Source organism: Budorcas taxicolor, chromosome 25, assembly GCF_023091745.1.
Source record: "Budorcas taxicolor isolate Tak-1 chromosome 25, Takin1.1, whole genome shotgun sequence".
In the NCBI taxonomy this organism is placed as follows: domain Eukaryota; kingdom Metazoa; phylum Chordata; class Mammalia; order Artiodactyla; family Bovidae; genus Budorcas; species Budorcas taxicolor.
In genome coordinates this window covers 44,470,376-44,487,590 of record NC_068934.1, presented here as the reverse complement: position 1 = coordinate 44,487,590, position 17,215 = coordinate 44,470,376, and the positions used below count along the sequence as shown (strand labels likewise).

General features: G+C 59.8%; 1 protein-coding gene across 1 annotated transcript in view; it reads left to right on the top strand.

Annotated features, from left to right (window-relative positions):
* The first annotated feature begins 6,945 nt into the window (after positions 1–6,945).
* The window catches only part of LTBP3 (latent transforming growth factor beta binding protein 3), a 20,268-nt gene continuing 9,998 nt past the window's right edge, over positions 6,946–17,215 (top strand). The window contains exons 1-16 of the mRNA XM_052662374.1: positions 6,946–7,267; positions 10,064–10,384; positions 10,514–10,716; positions 10,889–10,994; positions 11,187–11,279; positions 11,407–11,529; positions 12,025–12,183; positions 12,274–12,459; positions 13,009–13,025; positions 13,102–13,174; positions 13,353–13,442; positions 15,271–15,396; positions 15,481–15,612; positions 15,756–15,884; positions 16,123–16,245; positions 16,479–16,601. Of these exons, the coding sequence (XP_052518334.1) occupies positions 6,946–7,267; positions 10,064–10,384; positions 10,514–10,716; positions 10,889–10,994; positions 11,187–11,279; positions 11,407–11,529; positions 12,025–12,183; positions 12,274–12,459; positions 13,009–13,025; positions 13,102–13,174; positions 13,353–13,442; positions 15,271–15,396; positions 15,481–15,612; positions 15,756–15,884; positions 16,123–16,245; positions 16,479–16,601 (2,326 nt within the window). The remainder of the gene's footprint in view (positions 7,268–10,063; positions 10,385–10,513; positions 10,717–10,888; positions 10,995–11,186; positions 11,280–11,406; positions 11,530–12,024; positions 12,184–12,273; positions 12,460–13,008; positions 13,026–13,101; positions 13,175–13,352; positions 13,443–15,270; positions 15,397–15,480; positions 15,613–15,755; positions 15,885–16,122; positions 16,246–16,478; positions 16,602–17,215) is intronic.

The window sequence follows — 17,215 nt, the reverse complement described above, 5'->3', positions numbered from 1 at the left end:
CGGGCACTGCACGAAGAGCCTGAATTACCCTCCTTTAAGCCTCAGGACAGCGCTGTGAGTTTTGTCTTATCATCATCCCCAAAATGCAGATGGAAAAGCTGAAGCCTGGACAGGTTAAGAGATTTCTTCACAATCACCCTGCTGGGAGGTGGCAGGGCTGAGCCACCACCCAGGCCGTGCTTGTCTCCCGTCAGATTCTCACCGGCAGACTTTTCCTGGGTTCGGTAGGTGGAGACAAGGGGCGGGGCTGAAGATCCTCTGGCTGATCAAGGATGAAGACTGGTTCCTTTCATTTTCCAGTCCCATCTCTCATGCTCTTCAACACCATGGGGACACATCAGAGGGATTCAGGGACGGCCACTCCACATCACTTGGAGAGAGATGTTTCAGGGCAGAACTGGCCCCTCCAGGCCTCTGAAACTTCTAACTATCACCTTTAGAACCTACCACCCCTAGAGCCGTTTCTTTCTTCAGAGCCTAGAAGCTTCCCAAAGACATTCAGAACTCAGGGAGGTGTCACAGAGCCTGACACACAGTCAGCCCTCTTTCAGAGGTATTCTCCCCATCCTCCCAGGCAGCCAGCTCCCACCTGCAGCCCATTTTGGACCCAAGTGTGTGCGCTCAGTTGCTTCAGTCGTGTCCAACTCTTTGGGACCCCATGGACTGCAGCCCACCAAACTCCTCTGTCCATGGGATTTTCCCAGCAAGCCCATTTTGGACTCCAGGCCCAAATAATAATGAAAAGAGCTAACATAGGGACTTCCCTGGTGGTCCAGTGGTTGAAACTCCACGTTCCCAACACAGGGGTTCCAGGTTGGATTCCTAGTCAGGGAACTAGATCCCACGTGCTACAAGTTTTCATGCCCAAACTAAAAAAGATCCCACATGCCGCAACTAAGACCTAGCGCAGCCAAATAGAAAAATGAATATCTTTTTAAAAAGATAGAAAGAAAAGAAAAAAGAGGCAATATATACTGAGAACTTACCGTGTGGCCAGCATCCACCAAGGGTTTCATGAATGTCAGCTGCTTTACTTCCTTGTCTGAAAATGAGGAAGGAGGCATAGAGAAGATGAAGAATTTTCCCAATGCTCATAGCAGGTATTCCAGAAAACTACCACTGTGGTATGCTGCCTTCTGAAACCTAACTTCCGTTACACAGGCTGGGGCCACCCCGTCCAGCCAATGCCCCTAAGGAAGCATCAGGAACCCTAGGTTTGAGCCGTGGCATGTCCGACTCTTCGTGACTCTATAGACTGCAGCCCACCAGGCCGCTCTGTCCATGGGATTCTCCAGGGAAGAATACTGGAGTGGGTTGCCATACCCTCCTCCAGGGGATCTTCCCGACCCAGGGATCGAACTCGAACCCGCATCTCTTGTGTCTCCTGCATGGGCAGGCAGATTCTTTACCACTAGTGCCACCTGGGAAGACCCAGTAATGTAACCTTGGCCAAGTCCCTGCCGTCTCTGGGCCTCAAGAACCCCTCTGCACAAAGGCGCCCTTCCCTGATGTTGCGGCAGACAGACCATTCCTCAGGCTGAAAGCCCCTTATTGCCCTCAGGGCCCCACCCTCCTATTTGTAGACTATCTGTGGGACTCCTCTCCTTCCTCCTCCCAGGAACACCGTGTGGGTTTTGGATCAGGCCAGCCTACATTCAATCCCCATATCTTACTCACCAGATGAGCCAAGTCTAACTGTTACATCTTTCACAGCCTCGTCGTCTCAGTCCAGCCAATCAGTCAACAAACGTCAGTGCCCTCTGCGCGCCAGGTCACGTGCTAGGAGTTGGAGGCGAGGCTGTGCTTCCTGGGAGGGCGGTGAGATGGACAATAAGTAATCAAACCTGTAGCGAAGAGTGCTTCAGGCTGTGACGAGGATTAGCAGGAGATTAACATGGGATGTGACTCAAAGGGCTAGGGGTAGCTATTTTAGAGAAATGCCTCCTGGAGGCAAGAACTAGAGACAAGCAGGAGTAGGCCCAAGGGGAGGCACAGAGGACCTTGCAGGCCAGGTGAGCACAGGGAAGCTGCTGGAGGTCTTGTAAACTGAGAAGGAGCATGGTTGGAATTAGGTTTCTGTTTTTGCTTTTGGCCACGCCTTGCATTGTGTAGGATCTTAGTTCCCTGACCAGGGATTAAACCCAACCTCCTGGGGTGGAAGTATGGAGTCTTCACCAGTGGGCTGCGAGGGAAGCCCTCTGAAATCAGTTTATGTTTTGGCTGTGCTGTGTCTTCACTGCAGCGTGCGGGCTTCCCACTGCGGTGGCTTCTCCTGAGCACGGGCTCTAACTGCGTGGGCTTCAGTAGTTGTGGCTCTTGGGCTCTAGAGCCCAGGCTCAATAATTGTGGCCCAAGGGCTCAGTTGCTCAGCGGCACGAGGAATCTTCCCAGGCCACAGATCGAACCTGTATCCCCTGCATTGGCAGGTGGATCTTTTTTTTTTTCCCCAGTCTGGATAAGATAGGAAGCTCATCAAGACTCCTCTGCCCATGGGACTTTTCAGGCAAGAATACTGGAGCACGGACAGGTGGATTCTTAACCACTGGACCAGCAGGGAAGTCTTGGAATTAGGTTTTAAAAGGTGAGTCCAGTACCAGGTGGGGGAGGGATGGGACTGGGCAGCAATGGTGGTGTGGAGACCCGTTAGGTGGCCGGAGTGATCTGCACTGAGCACAGAGGTCATGGTCTCCTTGGGCTTACAGAACTTCCATCTGGGAGGCATGCTGGTAGGTTCCAGGAAGCTGGGCTGCCTGGGTGCGGTGACACAGGAGATGCAGACAGAAAAGGCGGACAAGCTACGAACACTCCCTGGTTGGGCCATTGCAGTGAGCCCTGAGGATCCACTCTGCATCTGTGTCCGCCAGGCCTCACACCCCAAGGCCAACCCTGCCTGCCCTGTGCCCTCCCCAGCCCCGCTGCCCACAGGCTTCCTCTGGGGTTTGGCCCCTGGGAGGTGGGGCTGGACAGGAGGAATATGACTTCCGGAGTTCCCTCCCTGCTGGCTGCACGAGGACAGGTACTGCTGGTGTCCACAGAAAGCCAGGCCCCCCCACCCCCCACTTCAGCTCCAGCTTCTGCGGCTCCAGTTAATGTTCATCACCCAGGTGACGGTGCCCACCGCTTCCAGCTGGGCCCCTGATAAGCTTAAGTGAAAGTGAAAGTCGCTCAGTCGTGTCCAGCTCTTTGCGACCCCATGGACTATACAGTCCATGAAATTCTCCAGGACAGAATACTGGAGTGGGCAGCCTTTCCCTTCTCCAGCGGATCTTCCTGACCCAGGAATCGAACCAGGGTCTCCTGCACTGCAGGCAGATTCTTTACCAACTGAGCTATCAGGGAAGCCCTGATGAGCTTAAGGAGTCTGGTAATGACAGTAAGTAAATGTATGGCGCACTCACTGCATGCCAAGCGCGGGGCTGGGCGCTGGCCTTCGTGGCTCCCGGTCACTCAGCCCCCTCAGCGGTCCCGGAACAGAGGCTGCCTTACCTCCATCCTTCTGTCAGCAGCATTAGACACCCTTGGCCATGCTCTCCTCCCAAAACATTTGCTTCTCTGGGCTCTCCGACATCACACTCCTGGTTTTCTTCCCTCAGCCTCTTCCAGCTGCTCCTCTGAGTCACTTCAGACTCTGCCTCCTCTCTCTGACCTGGGGGAGGAGACCTCCCTGGTTCTCCCTGACCCTCTTCTCCCCAGCGGACGCCCTCCTTTCCCCTGGCTGTAAATGCCCGTGTGTGCTGAGGACACTGAGCCTGTGTCTCCAGGGCAAGCATCCTGGCTGAGCTCCACATATCTGGATTGAGACGTCTCCACTTGGATGACACAAGCATCTCAAACTCTCAGTCATGTCCAATCTCAAACGCTCAGTCATGTCCAACTCTTTGCAAGCCCATGGACTGTAGCCTACCAGGCTCCTCCATCCATGGGATTTTCCAGGCAAGAATACTGGAGCAGGTTGCCATTTCCTTCTCCAGGGGATCTTCCTGACTCAGGGATCGAACCCCGGTCTCCTGCATTGCAGGCAGACGCTTTACCATCTGAGCCACCAGGGAGGCTCTATCTCAAACTCAGCAAGTTGCGAACAGAACCCACACTCCTCTGTGGGTCTCCCTCTCCCCTGCCGCATTCCTCACCCGCCTGGGGGGCTCAGGCAGACACCTGGGAAGCATTCACACCACCTGCCTCTCCGGTACCCTCCACTTCACCTAGTCTCTGGATTCCACCCCCAAACACATCTCCGCCACGTCCAGGTTGTATCGTCTCTCCTGGGAAGATAGCAAGAACACCCTTCTTGCTCTGATACAGTTCCACTGCAATGAAAATAAAACTCAGGACTCCTCACCATGGCCTCCCGCCTCCGCCTCCGGATGCTCTCTCTCTCTGCCTCCCCACCCTGTTGCTCTGCTGGCCCTGTTTCAGCTCCTGGAAGAAATGAATCTTTTTCCTAGCCCCCACCCTGGCATGACAGTGTCAACTGTCCCCTCCGCAATTCCCCTCAATCCCTCAGGCCTCCTCCAGCCTTCCCCCCACGCTGGGCGGACCGCACACCCGTTAACTCCCGCTCCTCCTCCAGCTCCTGGCTTAAAAGTCCCTTTGTCAGAGGGGCTTCCTGGACTTCAGGTCTCACCACTGCTCTCGCTCCCAGCTCCCTCTTCTTCTTTGTCTTAGCACCGACCTCTGGCACAGCCTCAGTCAGGTGTGAATTGTCCTGTCGTATGTCTGTCTCCTCCAGGACAGAAGCTCCAGGAAAGCAGCGATTGGTTCTACCTGTTAACAACTGCATGTTGGGGACCTCCCTGGTCCAGTTGTTAAGACTCTACGCTCCCAATCGCAGGGCCTGAGTTTGATCCCTGGTCAGGGAACTAGACCCCACATGCCGCAACTCGAAGTTTGCATGCTGCAACTAGGACCCAGCGAAGCCTAATTAATTAATTTTAAAAAAAAGAGCATGCAAGAGGTTCCTTGTTTGTCAAACGACTGGATCCCAATTTTAGAGGTAAAAAAACAGGTTCAGAAAGATGAGGACTGTAACCCTAGTCTGTTTTTGCTGTGTTCCAAGGTGAGTCACACCTTACTGTAGGCAGAGGAGGGTTAGATGAGTACGAGGGAAAAATGACTGGAAAATGCTTAGCTCTGTGCCTGGCAGGTGGTGAGCATCAGTACGGCTCCCGGCCTCAGTGTGTGACCCGAGAGCCCCCTGAGGGAGTGTGGGGGCTGTCTGTACTTACACACTCTCCTATCTCCCCTGGGGACACGGGACTGCCCCCATCTTACTCCTCCAATACCTGTCAATCTGAACAGGGCCTGAGCCCACTGAGCAATTTGGGCAGGGGTCCACGAAAAAGTCTCCCTCAGTCACCCCAAATAAGCCCACCCTCAAAGTTAAAGCCATGAGCTCCTTACACAGGTGTACCTCAAGTCACGTACCTGAACCCCCTTTCCCTCAGACTGCAACCCCTGTTCCCCTCAGAGAGAGGGTATCACCCTGTCTTGGCTGTGACCCGCTCTGGAGGTACCCTGGTCGTACTCACCCCCTGCTGAGTTCTGTGAGTCACAGACTGAATCGGGGGTCCCCCCTGGCCAGGCACCCGGTGATATGGCCTGGGCATCAGGCCACTGCAGCCCTCGAGGGCCTCCCTTCCAAACCAGTGGGCTGGCCTGGCTCCTCTCCAGCCTTGACCCAACTCAGGGCCCTTCCCCAGTCCCTGCCAGCCCCTGCCCTGGGGCCCGGCTGTGCCCCTCCCCAGCCCCGGGCCCTCAGGCATCACTCCCCTCCTCCCGGCTGTTAGCCTGGGAAGGGGGCCAGGCCCTGAGCTCAGACCTTGGCGATTCCAGAGTGTCTGAGGCCCAGAGCCAGCCCAGCCAGCCCGGCCAGACAAGGAGAAGGGGCGGGGGCAGGGTGGGCACCGGGAAGCCATTTACTGGGGGTTGGCAGGCAAGCTGGATTTCAAACTTTGCTCTATCTACTCTTCTTCAGGACCTCATGGACTTCTTCCTGGGACCCCACTGAGGGCCTGGTGAAGGGGTACCCCCTCCTTGAGTCTTAGTGGGCAGGGGTGGACCGGTACTCATGAAAAGTGACTGAGGGGTGTTGAGACCCTCGCATGTGCAGAGGAGGCTGGGCCAGGGCTGGGAGCCCTGGGTTCCAGCCTCACCTGGCCTCCTACCAGCCGCGCGACCCCCGGGCCCGGCCCATCTTCCTCCCCCCAGCCTCGGTTTCCCACTTGGATGCTGCGGGGCGGAGGTGGGCGCGGGCCTCCCAGCCCCGCCCGGAGGAATCTGGCGGGGCGGCCAGCGGTCCCAGGTGAGGGTTCGCTGGAGCGGGCCCAGCGCGGCGGCGGCGGGTTCCGGCGGGGCGGGCATCTGGGGTGGGGACCGCCCCCCCTAGCCTCCACCCGCCCGCACACCCTCGCTCCCCCAGGCGGCAGCGACGACGCTTTAAACAGAAAAAAACTGTCTCCCTGGCCCGGGGCCAGCGTCCCAGCCCCCCTCGCCGCCGCCGCGCCGCGCTCCAGCCAGGGAAAACAACTGCTCACTTCTCCCTGCGTCCGCCCCGCGCGCTCCCTGCTTCCCGGCGGCCGCGGGAGCCCAGCCCGGCCGGGGGAGGCGCGGAGCGGGCCGGCCGCCCGGCCTTCCTCTCCCCTCGCTCCTCCTCTCCGCCTCAACTTGCTCCGGCCTCCTCGCTCCGGCCTCACGTTGGGGCCTCCGCAGGCCCCCGGCCCCGGCTCGTGGCTGGGCTCCTTCCCGGGGCAGTGGAAGTTTCTGGGCTCCCCGCGGTCCAGCCTCCATCTCTCTGCCTCTCACTGGGCCCGCGCCCGCGCTTCCTCCCATCCTGTCCCTCGCTGCCCTCTCTGCGCCTCTCCCGGGGCTCCCGGCTTGCTTATCCCCCTAGGGCGTCGGGACCATCGCCCCCGCCCGGGCGCGCCCCCCCGGGTCCTGCGGCCCCGGATGCCCAGGCCCCGTGGGGCTGCTGGCGGCCTGGCCCCTGAGATGCGCGGGGCGGGGGCGGCGGGGCTGCTGGCGCTGCTGCTGCTGCTGCTGCTGGGCCCGGGCGGCGGGGCCGAGGGGGGGCCGGCGGGCGAGAGGGGCGCTGGCGGGGGCGGGGCGCTGGCCCGCGAGCGCTTCAAGGTGGTCTTTGCGCCGGTGATCTGCAAGCGGACCTGTCTCAAGGGCCAGTGCCGGGACAGTTGTCAGAAGGGCTCCAACATGACGCTCATCGGAGAGAACGGCCACAGCACCGACACGCTCACGGGCTCCGGCTTCCGCGTGGGTGAGGGCCGGGGGCGCGGGTGGGGGGCGCGGGGAAGGCCAGCTCCCGGAGCCCACGTGGGAGACATGGCAGCGGAGGCCTTGTGACCCTGGCGACCGTGGGTTCAGAGAGCGAACCGGAGGGCAGCGGGCCCCAGGGGCTTCAGGGGGCTTGGGAGGCTGGAGTGCTGGGGCGGGAGTTGGGAGGGTTGCGTGGAAGCCTGGACTTCACAGCTTCGGGCTGGGGTTGAGGCCTAAGGTGTGGGGTCATGCTGGCGCCCTGGATGGCACAGGCTTCTAGGAAAGTGCTGAGTTCTGAGAGGGAGTCGAGGTCGACAGGCAGGGGCTTTTGCGGGGATGCCAGCTGGCGCAGGTCTCAGAGGAGGGTTAAGTATTCCCCCTAGAAACAGACTCGCTGGAAGAAACAGGAAAAGTCTTTTAAAAATGTCTTAAGTAGGGCCTGCCAGCAGTAGACACCTGCATTCCCTGGGAGGAGGAGCCAAGCTCAGGCTGGGAGTGAGGGAATTAGTTACTGGAGAGGTCTTACAGGGGAGGGGCTTTGAGGCCTAACAAGTGGGGAGCAGGCCTGGAGGTAGGGGCTGGCTTGGGTCCTCGGTCTCTCCTTTTTCTGATGCTCCATCTGTGCTTCCCCCAGAAGCTCTGAACAGTTCCACCTCAGTCTCCCTCCAGCGCCCCAAACCCTGAAAACTCCAAGGGGCCAGGCCTGGGGCTCAGCGCTCCTCTGCCAGGGCCCTGTGGGCCAGGCTGGGGGAGGCGTCCCAACAGTAATTACCCTCCCGGACAGGGTAATTAGGCCAGGCCCACGATGGCACTGGCAAAACAGCCCCTCTTACACACTGCTATACTCACATAGCCACTACAGATCAGATGTGGCTCACGCTTCTCATAAGATGTGTGTGTGGGTCTGTGTGTGCACATGTGCTTGAACATGGCATACACGCAGGGGTATGCCCGGGCTTTGGGCTGGCACACTGGGCTCAAGTACAGGTTTCTCTGTGTTATCTTGGGTGCACATCTGCAGTGACTTTGGGAGTGTTTATGTAAGCCTGTGTTGGTGTCAGAATGAGTCTGTGCATGTGTGTGTGTGATGAGATGACTGTGCATGTGAGCGTCCCTGGGCCTGGCCTCCCAAGCCCCCGGCCATCCTGCCCAGGCTGCTGTCTCCATCCGTGCTGCCCACATCCCTCAGGCTCGGTGCCCAGGCCACAGTGGGCGGGTGTCACCGGGAGGTCACCCTCACCGCTGTGGGTGACTCACTGGGAGGCAGGAAGGAGAGGATCCTGCCTCCCCCAGCCCAGGACACACCCCTTCTGCCGTGAGAGTCTGGCCCCCAGAGGCCGGGCAGGATGGGCTGGGCTGGGCTGGGCTGCTCGTAGCCAGGCCCTGGTGGCCTTGCATGTGGGCCATCCCTCTGAGGCCCTCCAGGTGTCCAGGGGGCAGCACCCCCACCTCCCCATCCTGGCAAGTGAGGGCAGTCCTGGGGGAGGGGCTGGAGAGGGGCTGGGCTTGGTGCACGAGCGCAGGTCCCCGAGGCTGGATTTCAGATGTGAGTGTGTGACAGACAGACAGACATCCCATCAGCTCCCTGAGTTCACTCCTTCATTCATTCCCCCAGCACCTCCTCTGGCACCCAGAGCTGAGGCAGAGGGTGGGTGGGATGTGAGGAAGGGCTCTCCTCCTGGGGGAGGGGCTGGAAGGATATGATGTGAATATGCACAGATGGGGACTAGGCTCTGAGTGGGCAGAAATGGCATGGGTCAAGGAAGGGAAGCAGAAGACGTGGCACGTCTGTAGGAAACAGGAGATGAGTCCTGGAGCGTAGGGTGCACATGGAAAGAGCAGATGGGGATGGGCCGAAAGAAGGTTCCTTCTGGGCCACCGAGAGCAGGCAGGGAAGCTAGCTGGGAGCAGGGCTGTGACTGTGCCGGAGCTTTGCCCAACCAAGTTTCTCTGGGGGTGCTTGGGATGTGGACAGGCAGGGGAGGGGCAGGGGACATGGGGAGGAGGGAAGATGGATTATGAGACATTACAGAGGCCGGAACTGGCTGGGGTGGGAGCAGGGGAGACTGGAGCCTCAAGGCTCAGTTATGAATGACTGGGCAGGCAGGGATCCCAGTGGTGGTCCAAGGCCAAGAAGAGGTGGGGAGGCAGAATGCTGATTTCTGACAGGGTCCCCTGGGTGGAGTTGCTTAAGAGAGGTCCCAGCGGAGTACAGCTCAAGTTGGCAGTGGTGAGGTGCGGGCCCTGGGATGGCTGAACAGAGGGAGGGAGAGCCCAGAGAGGGCTGAGTCAGGGGAAGGACTGGGGGGCAAGGAGGAGGCACCAGATAGAGACTGGGTGTCCAGGAAAGACCCAAGGGGAGGGAAAGGCTAGTCCATCACCATCATCATCAGCTGCTACTGCTTATTAAACACCCTCTGTGTACTAGGTACTGTGCAGAGTTTTGGACAGGCCTTGCTTCATTTAATAGATGGGACCGCCCTACAGATGAAGACACTGAGGCCTGGGAGGGGAAGTCAGTCGCTCAGGGTCACGCAGCTGGCACAGGGTCTCCTAGCTAGGATGCAAGTTCAAGATGCCAGTGGCCCCTAGGGTATAAGGATGTTGGGGGACCTAGAGGGTAGCATGTGTGTGTATCTGATGTGTTACTAAGGCCAGCTTCCCAGGGAGGACAGAACCAGTGGGTGGCTTGGAAGTAGGGAGGAGGGCAAGGAAGAGACAGGATGTGGGTGAGGGACTGGGTTTGGGCGCTGGCCACAGGGGTCTGCCTGAGCCCTGACCCACCTCTCCTCCCTAGTGGTGTGCCCCCTGCCCTGTATGAACGGCGGCCAGTGCTCCTCGCGAAACCAGTGCCTGTGTCCCCCGGACTTCACGGGTCGCTTCTGCCAGGTGCCGGCTGGAGGAGCTGGCGGAGGCGCTGGCGGCTCAGGCCCTGGGCTTGGCCGGGCCGGGGCCCTGTCCACGGGCGCGCTGGCTCCAGAGGGCGAGTCTGTGGCCAGCAAGCACGCCATGTACGCGGTCCAGGTGATCGCCGATCCGCCAGGGCCCGGGGAGGGGCCCCCTGCCCAGCATGCGACCTTTCTGGTGCCCCTCGGGCCAGGACAGATCTCAGCGGAAGGTACCAGGCTTTGGGCAGACCCCGGGAGGCCGAGGTGGGCAGGACCCGGGCGGGGCCAGCCTTGGAGGAGCTCCGCGCCGCCACCTGCGCTGCGGGGCAGCCCTCAAGCCGCCGTGCCCCGCCCCCCAGTGCAGGCCCCGCCCCCCGTGGTGAACGTGCGCGTCCACCACCCGCCCGAGGCCTCGGTCCAAGTGCACCGCATCGAAGGACCCAACGCCGAGGGCCCGGCCCCCTCCCAGCACCTGCTGCCGCACCCCAAGCCCCCGCATCCCCGGCCACCCACCCAGAAGCCCCTGGGCCGCTGCTTCCAGGACACGCTGCCCAAGCAGCCAGTGAGTGAACCCACAGACGCCTCTCAGGGCCGCCCTGTTCCAATCCACCGGGTTTGCTCAGACTCGGGGGGTGTCCTGCAGGTTGAGTGGGGAGAGGAGGAAAAGGGCCCGAGGAGGGAGGCCAGGTGGGGGCTGGGCAGCCTGTCACCCCTGTCCACGCTCTTCTCCCTAGTGTGGCAGCAACCCCCTTCCGGGCCTCACCAAGCAGGAAGACTGCTGCGGGAGCATCGGCACCGCTTGGGGCCAGAGCAAGTGCCACAAGTGCCCCCAGCTGCAGTGTGAGTGCCCTGGCTCGGTGAGATCTCTGCCCCTCCCCACGGGGCACACCCTCCAGCCCCTCCCAGCCCTGCAGCCTGAGCCTCTCACTTCCCACCCGGGTCCCCTCAGTACCCCACTCCCCCACCCAGTGCCATCCCTTCCCTCTCTGCAGCCCCTGTGTCCTCTCCTGCCATGCTCTCCTCTCTCCACAGACACAGGGGTGCAGAAGCCAGGGCCAGTACGTGGGGAGATGGGCACTGACTGCCCCCAGGGCTACAAGAGGCTCAACAGCACACACTGCCAGGGTATGGGCCAGTTGTCACTGGGTGGGGGGGAGGAGGCGGGGCTGGGGTAGAACCCTGAGGTTCCTGGAGCAGGTCGCTGTCACCCTGTGGCCCTGGCCTGGAGGGACCAAACTCTCACTTATTACAGACATCAACGAGTGCGCGATGCCAGGCATGTGTCGCCATGGTGACTGCCTCAACAACCCTGGTTCCTATCGCTGTGTCTGCCCACCTGGCCATAGCTTGGGCCCCTCCCGCACACAGTGCATCGGTGAGACTCGGGGGTCCTTGGAGGTCACCAAGTATGGGTGGAGGGTAAGGCTCCAAACAGTAAGGATCAGAGGTCACAGAGGTCAGAGGGGGGTCAAGGGTTGACTGCTGGAGGAGCAAGATCTAGAGCAGATGGGGTCAGGGATCAGTGGGTTCAGGAGTTGCATGAGATCTGGAGTAAGAGGTCACATGGGGTCAGGGGTTATGAGAAGGCAGTGTCATATGAGACCAAGGGCTTGTTGAGTGGGAGGGATCAAGTCTAGAGCAGCTAGAATCAGGGATCAACGGGTTCAGTGGTCACAGAAGTTTCAGGTACTACATGAGGTCAGAATAATACAGGTTTCAGGGGTCAAATGAATTCAGGGTCATGTGGGGTCAGGGGCCACACGAGAATCAAGGCCTCTTGTGCCAGAGAGGTGAGGTCTGGAGCAGCTGGGAAGAGGGACGTGGGCAGCATTCAGGCCCAGATGCCCATGCCCATCACTGGCCCCTGCAGCGGACAAGCCGGAGGAGAAAAGCCTGTGTTTCCGCCTGGTGAGCCCTGAACACCAGTGCCAGCACCCCCTGACCACACGCCTCACCCGCCAACTCTGCTGCTGCAGCGTCGGCAAGGCCTGGGGTGCCAGGTGCCAGCGCTGCCCAGCTGATGGCACCGGTGAGCCAGGGGCCTTTGGGGCTGGGGGGCTGTCTGTGAGCCTGCCTCTCCAGGAAGGGCTCACTTGCCTGCCCCTTGCTCTGGCCACAGCTGCCTTCAAGGAGATCTGCCCAGCTGGGAAGGGGTACCACATCCTCACCTCCCACCAGACGCTCACCATTCAGGGCGAAAGTGACTTTTCCCTTTTCCTGCACCCTGATGGGCCACCCAAGCCCCAGCAGCTGCCCGAGAGCCCCAGCCGGGCACCACCACCTGAGGACACAGAGGAAGAGAGAGGTCTGGCCCGATCCCTCCTGTTTCCTGACAGTTGCAGAACCCCTAGGTCTGATACCTTGACCCTTGACCCACAGTTAGGACCTGAGTCTAACCTCTAGCTCCTAATCCCAGACTAGCATTGACCCCTGGAGTTGACACTCTGACCCCTAACCAGTGTTGTAACTAAGCCCAGGATGTCATCCCTGATCCACGGGATTTGATCATTTATTGCCCTCCAGGTTCAATCCTCTGACACCAGGACACCTTTGATTTCCAGATCAGGGCACTAATGCAGCTCAAATGCTGCCTCTAGATCTGACCCTCTGACCCCTGACTCAGGGATATGACCCTGGCTATAACCTCCCAAGCTGAGGACCTTGTCCAGCCATCGCTTCACTGACCTGTGATGAAAACATTCCCAGACATCAGGATCTAATTCTTGATGCCTGACCCAGAGACATGATCGTTGAACTCTTAGGGACTCTGACCACACATGCCCAACTGCCAATCCCAGACTTGACTCCCTTCTCCCAGCCCAACACTTAATGGCCCCATCTTCTTCCCTTCTAGGGGTGAGCACAGACTCAGTGAGTATAAGAACCCAGGTGGGAGGGGCAGGGAGGCCAAGGAGACACAGAGGGTTCATGCTACTGTCGCCCGCAGCCAGTGATTGAAGAGCAGTCAGCGCAGCAGAGCCACCCGACTGTCACCACATCTCCTGCCCGGCCCTACCCGGGTGAGCTGGGCACTGTAGACACCAGTCCTCAGGGGCTGTCACTGCCGGGGAAGTTCACAGCTTAGGCACCAGGGGGCGGTGCAGCTGGTTGTGGAGTTGCCGGCCCCGTGACCTGCGGGGAGAGGGGCGGCTCTCTCAGTCTCCTCACCCGCTGATGGTCGTGTGCTGCTGCCCGCAGAACTGATCTCCTGGCCCCCGCCGCCCCAGTTCCTGCCCGACTTGCCCCCGTCCCGCAGTGCGGTGGAAATCGCCCCTACTCAAGTCACAGGTAAGATTCGCCCACCTAGGTCACGCCCCAGGTAAGCCACGCCCCCAACTTAGGGTTTCTCCTTCCTCACCCCCTCCAATCCTTCCGGAGGGCTGACACCGTCAAGGGCTTACTGTATGCCAGACCCTGGGCTGGGGGCTGGGGAAGCCTCGGCGTGTAACACTCTGAGACGCCTCTCTGCCCTCAACTGATCCGGGTGGTGTGATGGTCAGGTCAGTCTGAAGGCATTTACAGTCAATGAATATTTACGGAGCACCTACTATGTGCAGGCACTGTTTAGGTGCTGGGGACACAGTAGTAAACAAAACAGATAAAAATTCCCTGTCCTTGTGGAGTAGACAGAGAGCAAACAGATCAATGAGTCCAAATCTAGTGTGTCTCATAAGGGCTATGCAAAAGTAAATCAGAGAAGAAGGAAGGAAGTCTGGGTGTTGAGATCATATGTAGAATGGCAATGAGAGAAGGCTTTCTGAACAGAGCTTTTAAGAGTGCTAGAAATTAACGACAAAATGTGGGAAAGAAATGGGCTAGCAGGTTGGGGAAAAGGACATTCTGGTTTGGGCAGAAGTTTGGGCAAAGGCATGGAAACATGAAACCCTGGTTTCATGGAGAAGAGAGAAACCACACACAGATCAGTGTTTCTGAACTAGGAGAGGGCCGGCTCAGGGAGCTTTAAGAGGCTTGGATTTGATCCCAAAGGCTGTGGGAAGTGTCTGCATGGTTTGGGGCATCATAATAATTGCTAGCTATGGCTGAACAGTTGCCCTGGGCCAGGCACTGACTGGAGAGTTTTAGATACTAAATACCATTTACCTTTCTTGTACTCTGTGAAGTGGGCATGGTTAGCCTCATTTTCCAGATGAGAAAACTGAGGCTAAGAGAGGTTCGGTAGCTGATCCCAGGTCACACAGTTGAGCCGGATTCAAGCCCATGTCTGGTTGGACTCCAGCCACAAGGAAGCCACCAACCTGATTGAAAACTGGAGGCTAGATGAGCTCCTAGTGGAAGGTGGCTGCCCAGGAATCTGCACAGGCTGGGATAACCCAGTGACAGCCTGGGGTCTGTGGGAATGTGGAGAAAGAGGCACTTGGGGAGACTTATCAGAGGACGGGGTGTTAAGGACCCTAGAGAGAGGCACTCTAAGCAGAGAGAACAGCCTGCAAGAACCCACTGGCCAGGTGTGTTTGGGAGGGAGTGGAGTTCAGCCTGAGGCCAGGGCTGCCTGGGGCTTCCTGGGGCAGGGTTCAGGGGAGGGGCCACAAGGAAGAAGAGGTGGGAGGCAGGGAGTACTGTGAATCCTAGGAAAGAAGGTAAGGAGGCTTCCTGAGTCTGATCACCTGTGCCATCCAGGGTTCCCAGGAAAGTAGCTCTTGCCTGCCTTGGGAGGGGGAGGATAACTTCTGGAATGGGGGCGGGGGTGGGCAGGTCTCTAAGGCAAGGGGTGTTGGTTCGCTTGTCTGGAGGATATTGGTGTGATTGAGGCTACAGAGTTTGAGGTGTTGAAGTGACTCGAGTCAGAGTATAGTAAGTGGAGAGAGAAGTATCAAGGGTCCTCAACTTGAGGAGATGGGGATGCCAGGGACCTGGGATCATGGTTTGGGGCTACTTGGGACTGTGATGTTGCGGTTATCTGTGATGGTGGTGTAGGGAATCCTAGGATGGGGGGGATGGCTGTACGGAGATCTGAAATCATAGTGCGACCAGGCTCAGTTATCGGCGTCGAGAGTGATGGGGTGTCCAGTTCTTCCCTGGGAATGTGGCAGAAAGTGACTGCTCCCTGCCTGCCCCCTCTGACCTGCCGCCCTTTTCCCCCGGGCGCCCCCGGCAGAGACGGACGAGTGCCGACTGAACCAAAACATCTGTGGCCACGGAGAGTGCGTCCCGGGACCCTCGGACTATTCCTGTCATTGCAATCCCGGCTACCGGTCGCATCCGCAGCACCGCTACTGCGTGGGTGAGCGTGGAGAGTGGGTGGCACGGCGGCGGCCCTGGCTCCCGACCGTCGTCTGACGTCTCCCCATCCGCGCGCCTTTCTCAGACGTGAACGAATGCGAGGCGGAGCCTTGCGGCGCCGGGCGGGGCATCTGCATGAACACCGGCGGTTCCTACAATTGCCACTGCAACCGAGGCTACCGCCTGCACGTTGGCGCCGGGGGGCGCTCTTGCGTGGGTGAGCACTGAGTGGCCGGGGGCGTGGCCGGGGCCGGGGCCGGGGGCGGGCCCCGGGATCGGCGGACCCGAGGGGCTCTCCCGACCGCATGTCATCCCCTCCGCCGCCTTGCACTCCCCTCGCGCCCCCTTCCTCCCGCTCAGACCTGAACGAGTGCGCCAAGCCCCACCTGTGCGGCGACGGCGGCTTCTGCATCAACTTTCCGGGACACTACAAGTGCAACTGCTACCCCGGCTACCGGCTTAAAGCCTCCCGACCGCCCGTGTGCGAAGGTGAGGAAGACCCATCCGGACCGACGCGGGTCCTCAACGGTGCCTCGGCCTGGGGTGGGGGCGGAGGGCCTCACTCCCGTCTCCGCCCAGCCCTGGGCCTCTCGGAGGTTTCGATCTGGAACCCAGAGGGCCCGCTTCGCCTGGTCGATCCGTGACAGAGGGAGGCCCTGCCGAGGCCCCTGAGCACCTGGCCGGCAATGTTGTTCCCAAACGAGTTTTCTTCCTTCCTTCTGCGCAGACATCGACGAGTGCCGAGACCCTAGCACCTGCCCGGATAGCAAATGCGAGAACAAACCTGGGAGCTTCAAGTGCATTGCCTGTCTGCCAGGCTACCGCAGCCAAGGGGGCGGGGCCTGCCGCGGTGAGCGCGAGGCTGGGGTCCGGGTGGGGCGGGGCTTCGATCACAAGAAGGCGGGGCCCTTCGGGAGTTGCCTCGGTGATGGGGCGGGGCTATTGGCGTGGGAGTCGGCTCCAGAACCCGGCTTCCCCCGCCCCGGGCTGGGGACCCCCACCATCCTGGAAGGAGGGTCTCCCATCCCCTCACAGTACCTCGTCCAGTGGGGCGGGGTCCGAGGCGAGCCTTCTCCGCCGCAGATGTGAACGAGTGCGCCGAGGGCAACCCCTGCTCTCCCGGCTGGTGCGAGAACCTTCCGGGCTCCTTCCGCTGCACGTGCGCCCAGGGCTATGCGCCCGCGCAGGACGGCCGCAGTTGCCTGGGTGAGCGCCAGCCCTCCCCGCCCTGCGTCCCGCCACCTACTCGAGCGTCGAAGTTGGGGACCGGGTCACCCCATCTGTCGGCCGGGAGACGGCGAATTCGCAGGCACTTTTCCTTCACTGACCCACTCACTCACTTTCTCCGCAACCTGGCGGAGGAGGGGTGGCGGAATTTCTAGGTAGGAAGGATCTTAAGAGGCAAGGCTTGAAGCTGCGTTTGCAAAGCACAGTTACTTGAATATTTAGTAGGAGAGATATAAAAGAAAGGGGGTGTCAGTATTGTCCCCCCACCGGCAATAATGTTTCTTATGCGTCAGGAGATGGGCTGAGGGATGAGAGTCAGAGAAACTGGAGAACCGTGGACACCCACTGTGGAGCGCAGGGCTGTCGGCCTCGGTGGAGTCTGGGTGTTTCTGGGAAACCTCAGGGGGACTGGGAGAAGAGGAGGCTTGAGTTGTCTTAAAGGATCAACAGGAGTTAGCCAAGCAAAGAAAGGAGAGAGGGAAGAGCGTGCCAGGCTCTCTGAACACCAGCAGAATGTACAGGGAAAGGAAGGTGTAAGTAGGGGGTGGGGTTGAGGCTGGCTGGTGAAGGGCAGGTCCCCACCTCTTGAAGGG